The 19,181-nt window shown below is 37.1% G+C and overlaps 1 protein-coding gene across 5 annotated transcripts in view; it reads left to right on the plus strand.

Moving 5' to 3' along the window:
• Nucleotides 1-19,181, plus strand: part of LOC141427426 (uncharacterized) — a 237,378-nt gene that overhangs the window by 48,091 nt on the left and 170,106 nt on the right. For all 5 annotated transcript variants that reach the window (XM_074086837.1, XM_074086834.1, XM_074086841.1 and 2 more), the window contains 3 exons: nt 15,828-15,916; nt 17,343-17,505; nt 18,065-18,170. In XM_074086837.1, coding sequence (XP_073942938.1) covers nt 15,896-15,916; nt 17,343-17,505; nt 18,065-18,170 — 290 coding nt within the window. In that variant the 5' untranslated portion in view covers nt 15,828-15,895. The remainder of the gene's footprint in view (nt 1-15,827; nt 15,917-17,342; nt 17,506-18,064; nt 18,171-19,181) is intronic.

Genomic DNA, 19,181 nt, shown 5'->3' on the forward strand with positions numbered 1-19,181 from the left:
GTTGGTTTTAGGGTTCCGTTGGTACCCTCACTTGTGAAAATATCTCTAAGATATTTTTTATACGAGTCTGTCACTTCACTACCCTTACCAAAAGCCCGGTTAAAAGTAAATATGAAACTATACGTAACAAATATTCAGTTTTGATAAGCCCTTAAAGAAATAAATTCTAAATGTATGTATGTAGAAACTGCCTATTATGACCTTCCAAACACGAATTACTTAACCGAATTAATGTTTTGGTTAAGTGATCAACGACAAATTACAGGTACTTTACTACAAGCTTTTATTTCATTTTCAGTGTTTTAATAGTTTGCAGTTAAATTTTACTCACTTCCAGTTGCGTTTGACTTGATATTTTTAAGCACATGTATATTGCATAATAATAATATATATAAACGTAAACTTGGTTTATACTTATTGACATATTTGTACCTGGACATTTCACAAATAAAAATATAACCGTACATTCTCCATTTCCTAATTTGTGCGCTACAAAAAAGGGTTACTCTCATTTCAACCCCGACCAATCATGTGGGGACATCCTTGTTGTGTTTATCTACTCATAATAACTTTTTTTAGAATAAAGACGTAACAGACGAGAAAAGCTTTTAAATCCGCGCGTGGGGCGGCGCAAGTGGTGCTTAATGTATCGACGTAACATCTGAGCCTCTTACACTGTGGAATTCAGATAAATATCTGTACCTTAGAATTGCGTCGAGATTTCACTTGTGCGTGGAAAATTTAGGGTTGTTCCTATTTTTATGAGTGGCGTTATGATGTACCAAGTTTTGATAGGTTAGGCTTTATGTGGTTTTATGCAGGTGGTAGGACCTTGTGCAAGGTCCGCCCGGATTGCTACCACCATCTTGCTCGCTAATCCTGCCGTGAAGCAGCAGTGCTTGCACTGTTGTGTTTCGGAGTGGAGGGTAAGACAGCCGGTGAAATTACTGGCACTTGAGGTATCCCATCTTAGGCTTCTAGGTTGGCAACGCATCTGCAATACCCCTGGACTTGTACACATATTGTCAGGAACAAAATTATCACAGCCAAATTTATGTATTGATCGAAATTAAATATTGAATATTTTCCGCATATTAAGAGAACCTGTTGTCTAATCTGTGTAACGTTATTAAGTAATATTATTTGTAATTATTAATTGTACAGAATATCTTTGTAGCAATATGATTTTTTCCAAGCTGTCTTTTCCAAGGAAAATCGATTATAGAACGTATTGCGTTTGTATAAAAATCGTGGGTATCCTAATAGTTTGACCTTTGGCCTTTCAAGCAGAGGGTCGTAGGTTCGAACCCGGGCTCGCACCTCTAAGTTTTTCAGAATTTATGAGTTACTTTACATTCCAAATTTTCCATGATCTTTACAGAGAAGAAAAACTACACTTATGAAGAAATTCAGACGTCTATGCGAAGTTCCCAGTCTGGACCGGGCCTGTGTGGGAACTATGAACCTAGGTCCTCTTATTCTAAGAGCTTGTGTCCTACATTGGGACGTAAATATTTAATACAGACCGAGATGACCGTGTATATTATTTAAAAATGTTTTGATCGATTTGCGCCGAAACGTTATCAAATTTGGCTATATTTCATATGTCAAGACATTCCATATCATTTATTTCCCCCAAGCACTAAGGGTCCTAACATAACAGTCTGTATCTATCTTCTCACTTTCCACAAAAGGTTCAAGTTTGTATGCCCAACAATGAAATATGTAATGTAATGCTAGTGACATAATAGTTATTTTCTGAAAGGCAGCAATCAATCAAAGCCCACTGGATATCGACAATCGGCATACGTAAAGAGTTTTTGTGCTTTTTGTGTTTCCACCCACGGACGCATTAATCCTCAACGGCTATCAATTTTATTGATTGTTCACTTTATTACCGAATTTATTATGTAAATTGATACTTGATTTTACAAATCATGTAGTTATAGAGGAAACACGAGTTGTATTCTTGACATGATACTTTGTCGTAGTTGATAAGGGCAAATCCCCTTATTCCTCGTTGTGCCACCACCAACTTGTTCCACCAATGGTATAAGTAATTGTGTTTCCTCGTGGTACCACTGAATATAAATTGTTGCTCTATTAGCAATAAAATAAAAACTGTAGATACCTATTTTATTTTGAATACCTACCATCATTAGTTTCCTCGCCATTTTCATAAATAGATAGAAATAGATATTGAAAAAAATCAGAAATTGGTTGTCTGTCTGTCTTTGTACTGCTTTTGGTGATCAATAAAGAATATTTGTATTGTATTGTATTGTATTGTATTGTATTGTAGATATTCTTATCCATTATCAGTCATTAATAGAGTATTACGTAATCCTACTAATAACTATTAAGTATAAATGGCATAATTTGAGGGAGTATTTGTTACTCTCATACGCTAAAACAGTTGGATGAATTCGGATGAAATTTAGTAATTGCATAGTTTAATTGCATAGATTTTGAGAATAAAACTAAGGGTTTCCTACCTAATTTTAATATAATAAATAAAAAAGAAATAAAAAAACTGAAATTTCAACCGCTAAGTCTATTGACGTGAAATTTTGCACGGGTTTTCTATTAATAACTACAAGGTACCTAAATGAAGATCACTATGTAATTTATGAGGATTCCTTTGTGAAATACAACGCCCAAAAATTAAATTCAACTGCTGTTAAGCCTGGTAAAAGAATTAATTGCAAAATATAGTTTTAAGCGTGACTAAAACATAAATATTAATTTTAATAAAAAATATTACTCACAATTACTGATTAGCTACAAAGTACAACTATGTGCTCTCTTTTTCTGCATAGGTAAGAAATACTACTAAGGAATCAAGTATCGGGCATAAAAGGCATAAAAGGCGCAAACCTTTCGCACTACCCGAAGAAAACTTCAATCTTATAAGTACGAATAGAAAGTAATCCGTTATAGTTTGCCTACATCAATAGCAGTAAATCTACGAAAGACAGCCTATACCCTTTATACGGGTCGTTGGGAGTAGGTGGTTCTTCTTTAATATTAAATGCAAATTGTAGAGTGGACAACATTTTGCTCGCATGTTGAATGACAAGGCGTATTTATGTTAGTGTTCACGTCTACAAAAAAATGTAGAGATAAAAACTTGTCTGCGGTCGAGATAAATGTATAGGTATTGTTTTTCGATCCAATTTATGAAAAGTGTAAACAAAGACGCCATTTATCCACAGACATTCAATGATGTGAAAACCTAGAACCTATTGCAAAATAATTTATCTGTTCAGTAAATCGATTAATTTATTAATTGAATATACTTGATTTCATTGCAAAGACTGTTTATTCAATGATTAAAGCAATAATTATTTTTTAATTTTAAGGAAATTAAATAAAAATCGCATATTCATCCGCGCATTAATCGATTATTAAAATGACAAATTTTCCAACATCTCTACGCTAGTCTATGCTACTACATATTATACACATGTTTCAATCAAGAAATAACGTCAGATTTTGACGAAGATTTATCAAATGAAAAATAAATATTGAAATAAAGTGAATTTTGGTGAAAAAAGTGATTAGACATCTAGTTAAAAGACACGAATTATAGATAAATGTGTTATTGATTCGATCCATACAAGAATTTTGATGAAGTCGGTTGGTTTACACTTTTAATAAATTGGATAGGCATAACGTATAGAACCATTGTAGTACCAATTTATTTTTGTTTTTAATTTGATGTCACTAGCAGAACACTGGCTGGTTGGTCAGATGATATGGATATCAGGTGGTCGACAAAAGGCTGTGGTCATGCAATATGTGTCAGAGGTGTGTGTTACAGGCTGGCGCTGGATCGGGTAAACGCTACGAACAAATAATATCTATTTGTTCGTAGGGTAAACGGCGTGAAAATTAAGCGGCACTATAGATCTAGTAGTGGGCGGACGTGGACTAATTCGATTGACTGATTAAACTTGACATCAATGTATTTCAAGACGCGCCAAATGTAATAGGTACATTAGCAGTTTAACTCACTAGACTAGACTGTTTTAAAATTAAACCCGAAACTTTTAGCAGGTAGTTGGGTTAGTTTGAATAATCTCGTAGGTAAATATTTTAAAGGATTGTTTGATTGTAGTTAATAAATGTTTGTATACAATATACAACGTAAGTCTATTTTATAATTAAAAAAATACAATGATCGGTCTATAAAGTGTCGGAAGCATGACTATATACCTAATTTGTACTAACTTAGATGAAAAACTAATATACAGGCGTTTAGTGAAAGTAACCCAATCATCTGGATTAATTTTTAAACTTCTTGTATTTAGACGACATCGTAGGTTTTCTTTATTAGAGTGGTTTCCCAATCTCCCAGCTACATGCCTATACTTTATAGTAAGTAGCCAATAAAAGAGACGAACATAACTTTTTTATGCTTGGATTAAATCGGAATCATAACGAGCCGATGAGACGGCTGTAAAGTAGATTATATGGATCATTTCCATCGGCAGTTACTCGTATACGCTTGTTAAACTATTGGACCGAGTTTCAGTCACGAATTCAAATTTCAGAGGTGAAGTTGCAAAGTTACTGCTTTATTGCTTGAAATTCGCATTTCATGAACTAAAATATCTATTCTAAGGATCAATAACCCAGTCGACAGTTGCTCTTCCTATAAAATAAGATAAATTAAGACACGAGGATAATGACCTCATCATCATCATCATCATCCCAGCCTATATACATCCCACTGCTGGGCACAGGATGAGAGGGCTTGGGTCTTAGTTCCCACGCGGGCCCAGTGCGGTAATGACTATACATTATAATATTACCTACTCATCATCAACACCATCTATCGTAATCTATCGTTATGTTTCACAAAAACCTATTGTATGGCGTTCTCAACCAATCCGCATATTAACAGTTTTACACATATCTTAGTATAGGTACTATAATCGCTGTTTGTACTTTGGTACTTAAGTTAGAACTTCTAGCATCAATGGCGGGAAACGAAATCTTGTGCAAAGTTTCCCGTAACGACTAATTAGTCTAGTCCCGCTCAATTACCGGTTCTCGGGGTTCCCGGGATCGCGGGCGGGGCTCGAAGGATATATTATTTATGTACTGAGGATTGGGATATTGTACGGACAATTCATTCTGCTATCTCTGTTTGAGTTTTCAGATTGGCTGTTCTTGTTTTTATTAATCCCTGACGCAAAAAGAGGGGTGTTATAAATTTGACCGCTATGTGTGTTTGTCTGTCTGTGTGTGTGTCTGTCTGTAGCACCGTAGCTTTTAAACGGGTTTTAGCTAGATCTAGCGATGGTTCTTAAACATGTTTTATCAAAATCGGTTCAGCCGTTTTAGAAATATTAAATTTTGAAGCGACAAAGTCAGGGGTCTTCCAACTTATTGTTCGCTAGGTTATTCAAATCTATCTAGCCATGGACTGAGACTGCTACTATACGTATTTATTTGAACAACTTGTTCGTTTGAGAACAATGGTACGTTTTTAAAAACCTTTGAACTATTTACTGGTTGTGTTTAACAATAATGGAGTGTAAATAAGTATATAATTTGCTCAATTTAGGTATTTGAAGAATAATGGTTCTATTAGCCGGGTAGGTACATGGTTCGAGTAGGAACAACGAAAACGATCGCAACGCTTGATGTGGCCAAAAGCAATAACTTGAAAGATGTTTCTGTGAAATGGCATACGTCTCAGTGTTTATTTTTATATTTTTTTTCAAAAAATAGGCGAATTTAAGACACCTATTTGAAGGATTTTGGTTTGAGATGGGTTTTAAATTTTTTAGCCCTAAATAAATAAATAAATATCACGGGACAATTCACACCAATTGACCTAGTCCCAAAGTAAGCTTAGCAAAGCTTGTGTTATGGGTCATACTAAGCAACGGATAAATATAATTGTATAGATAGATACATACTTAAATACATATTAAACATCCAAGACCCGAGATAAAACATTCGTATTTTTCATACAAATATCTGCCCCGACACGGGAATCGAACCCGGGACCTATAACACCCGGGATCCTATTCATTAGTTTCCGGAATTATAGCTTACCATAGTTGCCATGGCGTTAAAAACTGCGTTTATCTTTGCCCGTTACAATTATTTAAAAAAACGTGATGTCTTCTGTCACCTGGCAGTGTTAGGATTATGCGGTTTAGTTACATAACGTTTATTTACGATGAAAGTCAAACGTTGTTTTGCTAATATCCACACGATCATTAAGTATTTTCTAACCAAAATATTATAAATTGATTCAATAAACCTATTCCTCGAAATGGTTTTGGAATTAGACTTTAAAAGCGATTCATTATATATTATGTACGTATTTATACTAGTTAGTCTTATGCTACATAGGTACTTAATACAAAGTACTTAAGCGATCGAGCTTTGCTCGGGCTACAACTCAAAAACTCGTTTTCCCAGAGATAAGACAAAGTTAGATCGATTGTTCATCCCCAAAAACTCCAACATACTTACTGAAACAGGGTCCGTTGCCTTGTAGTAAAAGTGCAACTGTCAAACTCACGGTCAAACTGATAAAAGTTGGCAAAAAGTCCGATAACTTCCAAAGGACGTAGAGACAGACAGATAGCAAAAGGAATAAGGGTAGTATTTAAACGCACACCAAAAAAAGACCTTTTTTTATCCAAAAAAAAATCACATCAAAATTACTGATTGCATAGCAAAATAGGTACTCCACTCAGAATATTACGTAATAAACTGCAAATTATATTCGTGGCGTACCGCTATTTATCTTAAAGTAAAGCATTTTTATTATTGCACAGCTAATAATGACTAACGCACATCATGCCTTGTAACTCTTTTTAGGGTTCCGTAGCCAAAATCCCGTAGGCATAAAGTGGGGGTGATTTTTAGGGTTCCGTAGCCAAATGACAAAAAACGGAACCCTTATGGATTCGTCATGTCTGTCTGTCTGTCCGTCCGTATGTCACAGCCACTTTTTTCCGAAACCATAAGAACTATACTGTTGAAACTTTGTAAGTAGGTGTATTCTGTGAACCGCATTAAGATTTTCACAAAAAAATAGAAAAAAAAACAATAAATTTTGGGGGTTTCCCATACATAGAACTAAAACTCAAATTTTTTTTCATCAATCCCATACGTGTGGGGTATCTATGGATAGGTCTTCAAAAGTGATATTAAGATTTCTAATATTTTTTTTTTCTAAACTGAATAGTTTGCGCGAGAGACACTTCCAAAGTGGTAAAATGTGTGTCCCCTCCGCTGTAACTTCTAAAATAAGAGAATGATAAACTAAACAAAATATATGATGTACATTACCATTCAAACTTCCACAAAAAATTGGTTTGAACGAGATCTATTGACTAGTTTTTTTTAATACGTCATAAATCGTAAAGTAAAGGAAACTTTTATATTATGTTACTTGCTGCTACGGAACCCTTCATGGGCGAGTCCGACTTGCACTTGGCCGCTTTTTTTTCTCATCCAACCATGTAGTGTGGGGTATCGTTGGATAGGTCTTTGAAAACCATTAGGGGGTTCATTAAAATTGAGCGCCCCCCCCCCTCCAAAATCTAAACCGGTGGGTGGAAAACTATAACGGTTAAGGTTTCTTGAGAATTATTAGCAGTTTAAGAGTAAATAGCAACCTAAGGTATAAAATATACCTAAACTTGGAATATTCCGTACAAAATACGAAATCCTAGAAAAATGTTACTTAATTTTTTCGTAATGGGTACAGAACCCTATTTCGGGCGTGTCCGACACGCTCTCGGCCGGTTTTTTTTAAATATAGTATATATAGTAGGGGCCAAATTATTTTCTAAATAAATAAGGTTCTGGCGCTTCGATTTTTCTATGAGAATGAGTATCATCTACGCACGCTCTAGTTAATTTGCTATGGAGTCAGTATTTTTGCTGTGCAGTCAGTATTTTTGTATAGTTTGTGTTGTTGTATATTTTCGAATTATCTGCAGTACTAGTTTTGCTAAACATTTGGTTTGTTTGTATTGAAATAATTCAATTCATGCACAAAGGTTTATAAATGATGAGAATAAATTGATAGGAAATTATTTATTTGTTGTGCAATTAATAATATTCCAAGGAATAAGATGTAAATCGTTTATGTAATACTAGCTTTTAACCCGCGGCTTCGCCCGCGTGGAATTCGGTTATCGCGCGCTGTGCCCTCGGGAACTGTGCGTTTTTTCGTGATAAAAAGTAGCCTATGTCACTCTCTGGCCCGTAAACTATCTATATGCCAAAAATCACGTCGATCTGTCGCTCCATTTCGACGTGAAAGATGGACAAACATACAAACAAACAACAAACATATTTTTTTCTGTTACCTTTTGTTTTCCTTTTGTACAATAAAGAGTATAAATAAACAAACAAACATACAAAACCACAAACACACACTTTCGCATATATAATATATTAGTAAGGATTATACTTGTGCCTGTTTGCTACACCATATTGTTGAAATTGTATTGAGACTTATTTATATCTACAACATGCTTAGTACATGTATTTATGGCAAATAAAGAAACTGAACTGAACTAAAACTATAATGCGTGCATACAAAATTTGAGGGTTGCCCTCGATTTCCCTGAGATCCCGTCATCAGATCCTGATTTGGTGACAATGGAATCACCTTGGGAGTATACTCTGTCGAAAAATTTTTTTTTTTTAAATTGGTCCCCAATTGACCGACAAATCGGTGAACATACATAAAAAATATAAACAGTGGAATGCATGACCTTCTCCTTTTTTTGAAGTCGGTTGAAGAGCCCTTTGTGGCCTACTTACAATAGAAACTTTTGAATTTTTACATTTTAGCTTTCTACAACCAGTAAAACGCAAAATCCCGTTTTTTCCCGTTCCCGTAAGAATTTTCCGGAATGTTCTCTTAATGCTTCCCTACACTCTCCAAGGAAACCACTTGCCAAATTTCAGCTTTCTACGACCAGCAAAACGAAAAATCCCGTTTTTTCCCGTTCCCGTTGGAATTTTGGAAAGTTCTCTCTCAATGCTCCTTTACACTCCCCAAGCAACCTACGCGCCGAATTTCAGCTTTCCATGACCAGTATGACGAAAAATTGATCCCGTTGAACTGAATATAAATCCCGTTTCTTCCTTATCCCGTGGGAATTTCCAAAAATCCTTAAAACTAATTTTAACTATTATAATCAACTACTTCTATGCCAAATTTGAAGTCTCTGATAATTATAGTTACGGAAATTGGGTCATTATTTGAAAAAAATATATGAATCCCATTTATTCACTATCCCGTGGGAATTTCGAAAAATCCTGAAAACTGTTTTTAGCTGTTAGTATTATCTATTTGCATTCCAAATTTGAAGTGTCTAATAATTATAGTTACGGAGATAGGGTAATTTTGAAGTGAAAATATAAATCCCATTTATTCCCTATCCCGTGGGAGTTTCGAAAAATCCTTTCTTAGTGCGCGTCTACACCTATACAGCAATATATATTCCAAATTTCAAGTTTCTAGGCCTAGCGGTTTGGCCTGTGCGTGTTGAACTATGTCAGTCAGTCAGTCAGTCAGTCAGTCAGTTCTTCTTTTATATATATAGATGAAGAATTATGTCACCCTTAATAAGTATAGGGTTTTTTTCGGACCGGTGGTAAATTTATTGACATCCCTAAATAGCCTAAATAGAATAAAGATATTCTCATTTTGATTTTGAATTTGACTACATTTACTTACATTTACTCCATAGAAATACTTCTGATACTCCAAATGTATAAAGACCAAGTACCCTGAATAAACAGTATAAACACCAGCAAGGTGCTCAAATAACTAACTCGCGTACAAAGGTGTGTTAAGCCTGCAAGACCGCTGTCAAATACAGCTACGGAGCACCGAAATATTTAAATGTAATAACATTAAATGCTTTCAATGAGCGTCCAAATGATTTTTCGCAAAATTTTAAGACAAAATAATTACCAAAGCAACACAAACAAAAGACTCCGCTTCTGTACACACAAATAATTCCCGTTAGAAAAGAATCAACAAAAAATAACGTTACAAATGGATTTGTATTTTTGTCGTGCTTTTTAATATTAACCGAGTTGACGTCACATGTGACATCAAAAGAGAAAGTTCTATCGAAATCTGTTATGTGGGGAAATCGTTCGAACATCAAACGTTATTCGATAAAAAATAGACGTCCTGAGAGGGATGTTAGCTGTCTCTAAATTCCAGTAATCATCTCTCGTCCTTATCAATATTTTAATCTTAGTTAGTCGTTTCATCGTTACTTCTTATGTACTTAGACACAAAGAGGGAATAACGTCTTACCCTTAGATATTAATATTTGCTTAGGTAATATTTACTTCTGCAAACTGCTGAACGTTGTTTTCCTTTTGCTAAAAGCGTTTGCAGCAGCGCCCATATTTTGTGCAGGATGTAAATTCCACGCTCTCATCCGCCGTGTGTGCACCATGTGTCAGCTGTAACAGCACTTCCATTGTGCTGCAAGTAGCGACAGTAATTTCCATGCAAATGACATTTCACGAAATAACTTGGCCAGTGAGATGGCCTAGTGTTTGCAAATTGGATGAGACCGCACAAACATAAAACCTTCTGGGCGATACCTGCAATGCAGCAAACTTTGTACAGAGCTACGCATCCTGTTAAAATATTTCATAAGCCGGCTTTTGCCTGGAGTCTGCGTTTCAAACGGTTTTTATAAGCAAACCCTGCTTAGTAACGTCGTTAATTTGTGCTCGGGCGCGAAGGTTCTGTACCTATATTAATATCAGCATTGTGTTTTGCGATTTGTGACATCATTTACGACATTTTCATTAAAAGAGTGCCTATAACAAACGTGTATGTAATATACATATTTCTTTTTCAATTATGTATGATTAGAATAGCCTTAAACACGCAATTCTTGCACGTTCACTTCACACGTTTTTATTTTCAGCGATCTTTGACACTTCGAATTGGATTTAAATGAAATTTGCAATGTGAGGCAACACGCGTATCTTTAGACCGTGCAGAGCTCAGTCAAAGAGGGATTTAACATTTCATAAGAATCTAAGACTAGTATAATGAGGCAATATTTTCCCCAAAGAGTTTTTAGTGGAAGTAGGTAGTAAAATAAATTCGTCTCTGTATTGTTGATTCCGAACATTACGTCCCTGTTAGTGACATGGTCCCGTCACAACTCGTTTGCCACTGGGTTGGCTAAATTTTCACCATTCGCCACATCTCTTATTTGCACTTTTTTAACGCCGTCTTACTAGTTATATTCACATTTTCCTCTGTATGTATGTGGGCTTATTACGCACTTAGCTTCTTACATAATAGAACTTAATGCCATATTTCATGCATGATACAGCTTAAACCACTCTATTTCTCTTCGCCTTTATTCTTTTGCGCAAAATGGCCAGATAATCTTATACTCTCTGTTGTAATGTAAGTAGGTGGATATAGAATTTAAAACTTCAGGTCCTTTTTTTATCGCAAATTACGCTCACAATTTTAAGAAGGAAATTGTTTACATTGCATTCTTTATGGTTCAGACCATAAGCGAGTGTGATCTTAAAGACAAGGGATATTAGCTCTAATTTTGAATGAATTTAGCGTCAGTTATTTGAAAAATCTATGTTTAAATCTTGCACGCTCATTCTTTGTAAGTGCGTAATTTTGTCTGTTGACTCAAAAAGCAAAGGAAGTATACGAAAGTAGGTTACAATAAAAGGAGACGTCGATGTCCCTGTGGACGCTTCACTGGGTCATAGCTGGAAAACTGGAATTTAGAATTCCTAACGTTAGGACACGATAGTGTCAATTTAGGCAGTCTAAAGGGCGCAAATTTACTTAGAAAGGCTCAAAGTATTAACCCAGATACCCATACTCTAAGTTTAGCGATAGATGTTTATGTTTTGAAATGAGGCGGGCATCTGAAAGCAATTTGGTTTAAACTTTGCTGTCTTGTTAGGTAAATAATGTACCTTTTATTTTCATGTCTTGATTTTCGTTTTGTTTATAGAATATTAAACGAATTAACGTCAATTTAGTGTAAATACGATTGTTCCACTCTATTGATGTTGGAATCGTGTAGAGAAGGTGTAGGTAAGTAGTTTAACACAATGAATTATCTTCGAAACAAATACCCGAAAATAACCCCTTCGTATCAGCGCAACGGCAATTCGCTTGTTGACTTTAGAAATTAAACTTGTTTGTTTGCTAAACATATACCTTGATACCAATTTCCAGTCCGTATGTTAAATTATTCAAATGTTATTAAGCTCGGGACATATCGCGGCCTAGCATTCTGCTTCGCCTTGTATCATTTGGATCAGTAAGGATATAGTTATGCCGATTCAATTATACTGTCGGCTCTATGCTAGCGCGAGTGAATATTGTAATAGCACTGATACCTTTGATACCCTGGAATCAGCTGCGATTAGTTTAATGACTGTCATACTCGTGCACAAAGGGCGCCTAAAAGCATTCACATGTTAGCTTATTAGAAGCCAAATGTTTAGCTACTTAGGTAGGTGTGCAAAAGATTGATAGCTAGGGAGGTAGGTATTTAATTTCGTTGCATTATACTAGGTTATGATATTTCGGGTTATAGGATTGTGTACGGTTGTGTTGCTCTGAAGATGAGCTCTGGTTGAGTTCGAAACGCGTCAGTGTAGTGTGGTGGTGGTGATAGATGGGTTTGTGTGATTTGTGTGTGTTGAACTTACGTGTGGTGGTGGAGGAACTGCATGAACACGCATATCTTGCATAAACTTAGCTATTTATCATAAGGTCGCGGGTGAGCGAAGATTTTTTTTTTTAGTTCATTGGCTTACTTCTTGCCATATTACATGAATCCATATCATCAGGAAGTAAATACCCTCGTGTATCAAAACTTATAGTGTAACTTCCCGTTGCATTTTTGTATGAAAATCCGGTTGTATATTTTGATCGCATGAACATAGGATTTCGTTCTTTTCGAAAGAGACCATGTATAGTTTCCATCCTACACACGTCCTAACGAGGCCTTCTCTCAGATTGGAAGGGCTTGGGCATTAGTTTTTATGTGGATTCATTGCGTATTGGGAGCAATACTAAACATTGTCGCCATTCAATTGCTTCGCAGATATATATAGGTTTCCATGCACATAATGCACTTAGCTAGGATACTAATGTGCTTAACATGTCCATGATTGGCGCCGTCACCCTAGGCCGATAAATTGAGTGAAAACTCTTCCATTATGCAAATACATAAAATCCAAATTCTACTTACATATATCTCAGAAGACGAAAAACTAAATATTCATGTCAAATTACAGCTTTCTAGAACTAACGGTCTCTGAGCTTACCCGCGGACAGACAGACGGACAGACATGGCGAAACTATAAGGGTTCTTAGTTGACTGCGGAACCCTAAACAGGATAATCTCACATGAAACGCTAACCTTTAGGTACTCGACCAATTTGCTTAGAGTCGATCCAGAACACGACTTCAGAATCGTCCTGTCTGGAACTCTGGGTCACAAATACACAACAAAACTGTTACTTTAAATCATAATAAACAAGAAAGTAAATCATTTAACATATACCGTGTCACTTACACGTGATAAAGTGATAATGCTTGTATTATTGAATTTGGTTATCGCTAACCTTCTCGGATACGTTAAATCACGTTGAATTGCGCAAGTTAGTTACCATCTCTTCGCGGCAAACTTGGGAACACATGCTACAAAATCGATGGCTCCTACGTGTCCTAACCGAGAGTACAGCAACTTTGTAAGAGATACGGCTGTGTACAATGTACCCGTACGTTTATGAACGATAGACGGTACGGTACGCTCGCAAAAGCTTTATTGTTCTTTCAAGATGCTACGTAAATTGAGAATTAGTTTATTATGTTCACGTGATTTTTTAGGGTCTTTACCACAAAAGGAGAAAAGGGACTCTTAATTATAATATAATACAATACAACACAACGAAACATACAAAAACAGGTACATGGAGAAAATTTACAAGTCAAGTGCTAGGTTGTGCTTTATCGCTTCAGAGCGAACTCTGACAGACAACCTTTTACAACAGAAAGAAGAAAGGATAATCATCAATTATTAAGTCACTTCGTTGTCCGTCTGTCTGTTGAGACCCTTTTTCTCAGGAACACTTGCAATATTCTCTTCGCGTAAAAAATCTGATTCACGCAATTAAATCTTCGGAATGTTTATTTTCACACAAAAATGAATTATGATAATCGGCTTGAAGTAAAGGAAAAAATCAGGAATTCACTTAAAAGTGATATTTTACTTTTCAGAGAATTACTAGCTGTTGCCTGAGACTCCAACCGCGTAGAAGTATGAAAAATAGTTTACGTCCTATTCGCAGACCTACCGAATATACAAAAAAAAAACATAAAAATCTGTCAAACCGTTCCGGAGGTGTTTGGTTGGTTACAAACACTGGGACTGTGGCACGAGAGTTTAATATATTAGAAGAATAAAAAGTGTAATCTGTATATGTATTTTATGCAACCGTTGCATTGGTATGAGGTGTTTTCATCAAAAGAAGTTGTGAATATTAAAAATGAAATTCTTAAAAAAATATTTAGGTAATTCATTATTATTACAAACATCCTTGGAACGAAATGTTCCTGATATAAACATATAGCAAAGCTTTCACAACGCGATATCATAACGCTCGGAAAGATAACTCCGCCGGGTGTACCCGGTCCGGCAATAAAACCGGTCCCGTGCGATGCCGGTGACCGAGGATGGAATCGAATGCCACTTCATTATCCTCGCCATTTGAGCTGAGACTAGATAGCGGGATCTTACCCATAGATGAGTGTGTATACTGCTAACTTCACGTATATTTGTGGTCTTGACTAAAGCGGCACCAAGCGGTTGAGTCCGTGACTAAATGTCTTCTATATAGATGTATAGCTACGATAGCTGTCTATTACGTATATATATATTGATAGGTATAGGTAGGTGTGTAGTGTTAGTTAAAGGTAGGTATGTATAACACGACTAAGCTAAGTTTTCACCTCGCACTTAACAAAAACAGTAAAAAACAACAAATACCTAGGACACGAAAATTCGTAAGATGCGTATCGGCGACAATGAATGAAAGCTGTTAATGCTAAAATTTTCGTCTCCTATTTGTTGAATTATAAATTTTTGAACTGTTCTTGTTAAGCGCGAGGTGCAAACATAGCTTGGTCGTGTTACAGGAAAAAGGCGGCAGTCCTTTACACCGATTTCAAGTAAAAAGTGATAAAATTAAAAAAATGTTTTTTAGGGTACCTCCCATAGACATAAAGTGGGGGTGATTTTTTTCGCATCCAACCCTATAGTGTGGGGTATCGTTGGATAGATTTTTAAAACCATTAGGGGTTTGCTAAGACGATTTTTCGATTCATTGATTTTTTTGCGAAGTATTCAACTTTAAAGTGCAAATTTTCATTAAAATCGAGCGTCCCCCCTCCTCTCTAAAATCTAAACCGGTAGATGGATAAATTTTAAAAAATCAGGATGGTAGTAGGTAAGTATATCAAACTTTCAAGGAAAACTATAACGGCTAAGTTTGCTTCAGAATTATTAGTAGTTTTACTCTTAAATAGCAGCTTAAGGTATAAAATATACCTAAACTTGGAAGATTCCGTGTAAAATACGAAATCCTAAGAAAAATATTACTTAACTTTTTCGTAATGGCTACGGAATTTTGGGCGTGTCCGACACGCTCTTGGCCGGTATTTTATCTGTCAAGCGATATAAGGTAATGATAGAAAGAAATGGTGAATGCGAGTGAGACATGCCTCTTTTTATCTTCAGGTGTAGGGTGGCGAGCGGTAGCGGGCGACGCGCGATGATCGGCCTCATGCGCCGCCCGCGCGCTCACTATGCGACAGCCGTCGACCGAAGTGAGTACTTAGAGTGCTGCCCCTCTCACCATCCTTTTAAATACTATTAGCGTGAACGGAACGGCACGATACAAAGTTCGACAATCGAAATTCGCATTATAAGACCTGGGGGCTACACTATGAAATTCGAAAATAGAAGTTCGTATCGTACCATCCCTCTCACTCTCGTATTAAACAATATAAACGTCAGTGGGACGGCAAGATAGGAAGTTCGAATCGACACCCAGTGGCAATTAGATAATCAAGTCTTCTCCGAGTAAGTATTGGCAGCCGCCCGAGCTTAATATAGGGTACACCTATGTATTATCAATCAAAGTAGAAATATGTTTCTGAAATACTCGATTGCGCTTGTAACTTATAAAGGTCAGACAATTTTTCAATATTTCGGATGAAACGACCCCTGAGAAAAGGAATCCAAGAAACTTAAGGTATAATTTATTATTGCCAAACAAAACAAAACTTGGGCGTCAAATCTAAATAGCTCGTCTTTAGTTTTATTAGCTGACAAAAACACATGAGGTCAGGGCAAATGTGCAATTTGGTAAAAGCGTTGGTACGGAAGTCCATAAGTACCTACTGGAACAAGAATTTACCAACTTTTAATTGCTGTAGGCGAACTTGGAATACTTAGCACATACACATCATTAGATGTAGAGTTCCTTCTCAAGAGAGTTGCCAGACGAACTGCGCCAGACTTAAAGTTGGCGGTAATGGTCAATGTTGTTTGTGCACAAAGTTAGCTTTGTTTGTTTCAAGTAATTTATCATCACTAACGTCCGGGTGTGCATGTGCATCGTGCCATTGTATAACTTACACATTCACAACACTGTGGAAAAAGATAAACACGTTATAACCGACAGTGTTGATATTCGTAGCGATAAATTTTGTTGCAGGTTGTTCGTTGCCGTTAAAATAAGTTTTTTTTTCATTCGTGAGTTTTTTTGTTGAATTGATTTCGTTTCCATTTCTAGTAGAGTGATTGAATTGATTGCAAAGGTATGAATTGGATGATGGAAGAAAGAAACTGAATCGTGAACCAGGGTGGAACTTATTTACTATACTGATGTAATATTGATGTATACTGCCTAAGAAATCATAGTGAAATTGATAGTGAAAAGGTTTCAGTTTCCTCAACTGTATAATCGCCTGCATTAATATCACAGCGGATCATGCAAAAATATCTGACAGGTCCCTAAAAATGAAGCTGTATCAGATATTTATGCACGCTATATTGTGTCAGAGATTGGTACTGCTGACTGTACCTTCAGCCAAAAAAGTCAGTAAAAGAGCTTGATTTTTTTTCACTTGCTGTTGTACTGCGTGAATCGTTTAAATAATCAATTATGTATTGGACACTAATTAGCATACTCAGCGTGCAATTAGGAACCATAGAACATGGCCTAATGTTTGACGCGTAACGTTTCAGACGGTTGACAAAGCGGTGTGCACGGAGGAGTCGGGCGCGGCGCGGCTGGAGGCGGTGCTGGTCGCGCTGGTGGAGCGGAAGGCGCGCGCGCTGCACGCGGAGCAGGCCCGGCGGCGCCTGCGCCACCCGCTGCTGCTGCTGCTGCGGGACCATGTGCCGGAAGGTCAGTGCTAGTGACGTCACAGTTGCACGCGGGATGCGCGCGGTTGAAGGCGGTGCTGGTCGCGCTGGTGGAGCGGAAGGCGCGCGTGCTACTGCTTCTGCTGTGGACCATGTGCCGGATGGTAAGTGCTAGTGACGACATAGTTGCTGCATGCGAGAGATGGCAGGGCTGGTCGCACTGGTGGAGTACAGAGAGGATCTGGCAGCGCCTCGTCACCCGTTAGAATAAGGTTCGGATGATACTTATTCACTAATTTTCAAATACCCAATCTTATTTATATGTGTACCTATAGGTACTAACGTCAGATGACGGCAGACTAAGCAATTATTTAAGGTAGGTGTGGATACCGAAAGCCTATAGGTAAATCGAGAAACTAAAATCTCGAAGATTAAAATACCTATCGCACAAAATAACATCCTAAATATTTATAACACACGAGGTGTGTCCTTGCTTCCCTCGTTACACCTAATTTTCTTGAACCTTAAGTGACACTGAGAGCAACCAGTGGCAAAGAAAACTTAACGTTAGGACCTTAATTTCTCCTTCTTTATCGTTCCAGAGGAGGCGTCGATCGTGGGCAGTCCCGGCGAGGTGTTGCCTGCGCACTGGTGCGAACACGAGCACCGCCACAAGCATAAAAACCTTAAGCTGCACTTGCACCCCGAGTACGTAACTGTCTACATTTTATATGAGCACGTAAATAAATTAGCTGATCAACTCGTTGAAGTGGCAATAGGCAGGCCATATAGCACGGAGAACTGATGGCCCTCGGGACCGAAAAGTTCTCAAGTGGGATCACGGATCGGCAAGCGTAACGTAGGACGTCCACCAACGAGATGGACCGTACAGCCTGGTTAAAGTTCAGGAGGGATACAGTCCGCTTCCCATTCCACCCGGCCAAGGTCTATATCGAACAGTGGATGTTTTACGGTTGATAATGATGATAACGAAAATAAACCAAATAATTCTGTCTGAGGTGGCATTTCGTTTCGAGGTAACTTAAGAGTTCAGGTGAATTCACCGTACATTATCATGAAGTTATTTTTTTTCCAATGAGGAGACTTTGTGTAGATGTTGCTTGCTGGATTTCCATACAGAAAAAGTATGTCTCACGACCGGGATTCCTCTATTTGGGTTCGATGACCGATTTAGATAAGAACAATATTTGAATATACCGCTTGCCTTATACAGGAAACAGAAGAAGAAAATTAAGAATTTGAATGATTAAAGGAAGCTGTGGATAGTGCCATCTAGCGGGGGCTAGCTAGGTACGCCATAATTTCTGTATGGACATGGAGATTGAAAGTTAAATAACATCTATCTATAACATAAAAGTGAACCGCCAGAATGAGACAAAAAACGAGACAGAGCAAGATGGCGCTCTACAACACCATTTTGACACGTTTCTCCCAAACGATTACGCTGGGCTTAAAGTCATGAAATTTGGTATGTAGAGAGCTAGGTGTCTGAAATAACACATAGGCTACTTATATTCCAATATTCCCACGGGATAGTTGTTCTTAACACAACACCTTGATGAAGATTACGATATAAATTTAAGGATTTCCCACAAGAATTTTGTAAAATCCCAGAATTTCTATTGTAACTACCAGATCGAATAGTTCACGCGTGCAAGGCGCGGGTAAACTCTAGTTATAATTATACTGTGCTACAGT

The sequence above is a fragment of the Choristoneura fumiferana genome, chromosome 4, assembly GCF_025370935.1.
Source record: "Choristoneura fumiferana chromosome 4, NRCan_CFum_1, whole genome shotgun sequence".
Lineage (NCBI taxonomy): Eukaryota > Metazoa > Arthropoda > Insecta > Lepidoptera > Tortricidae > Choristoneura > Choristoneura fumiferana.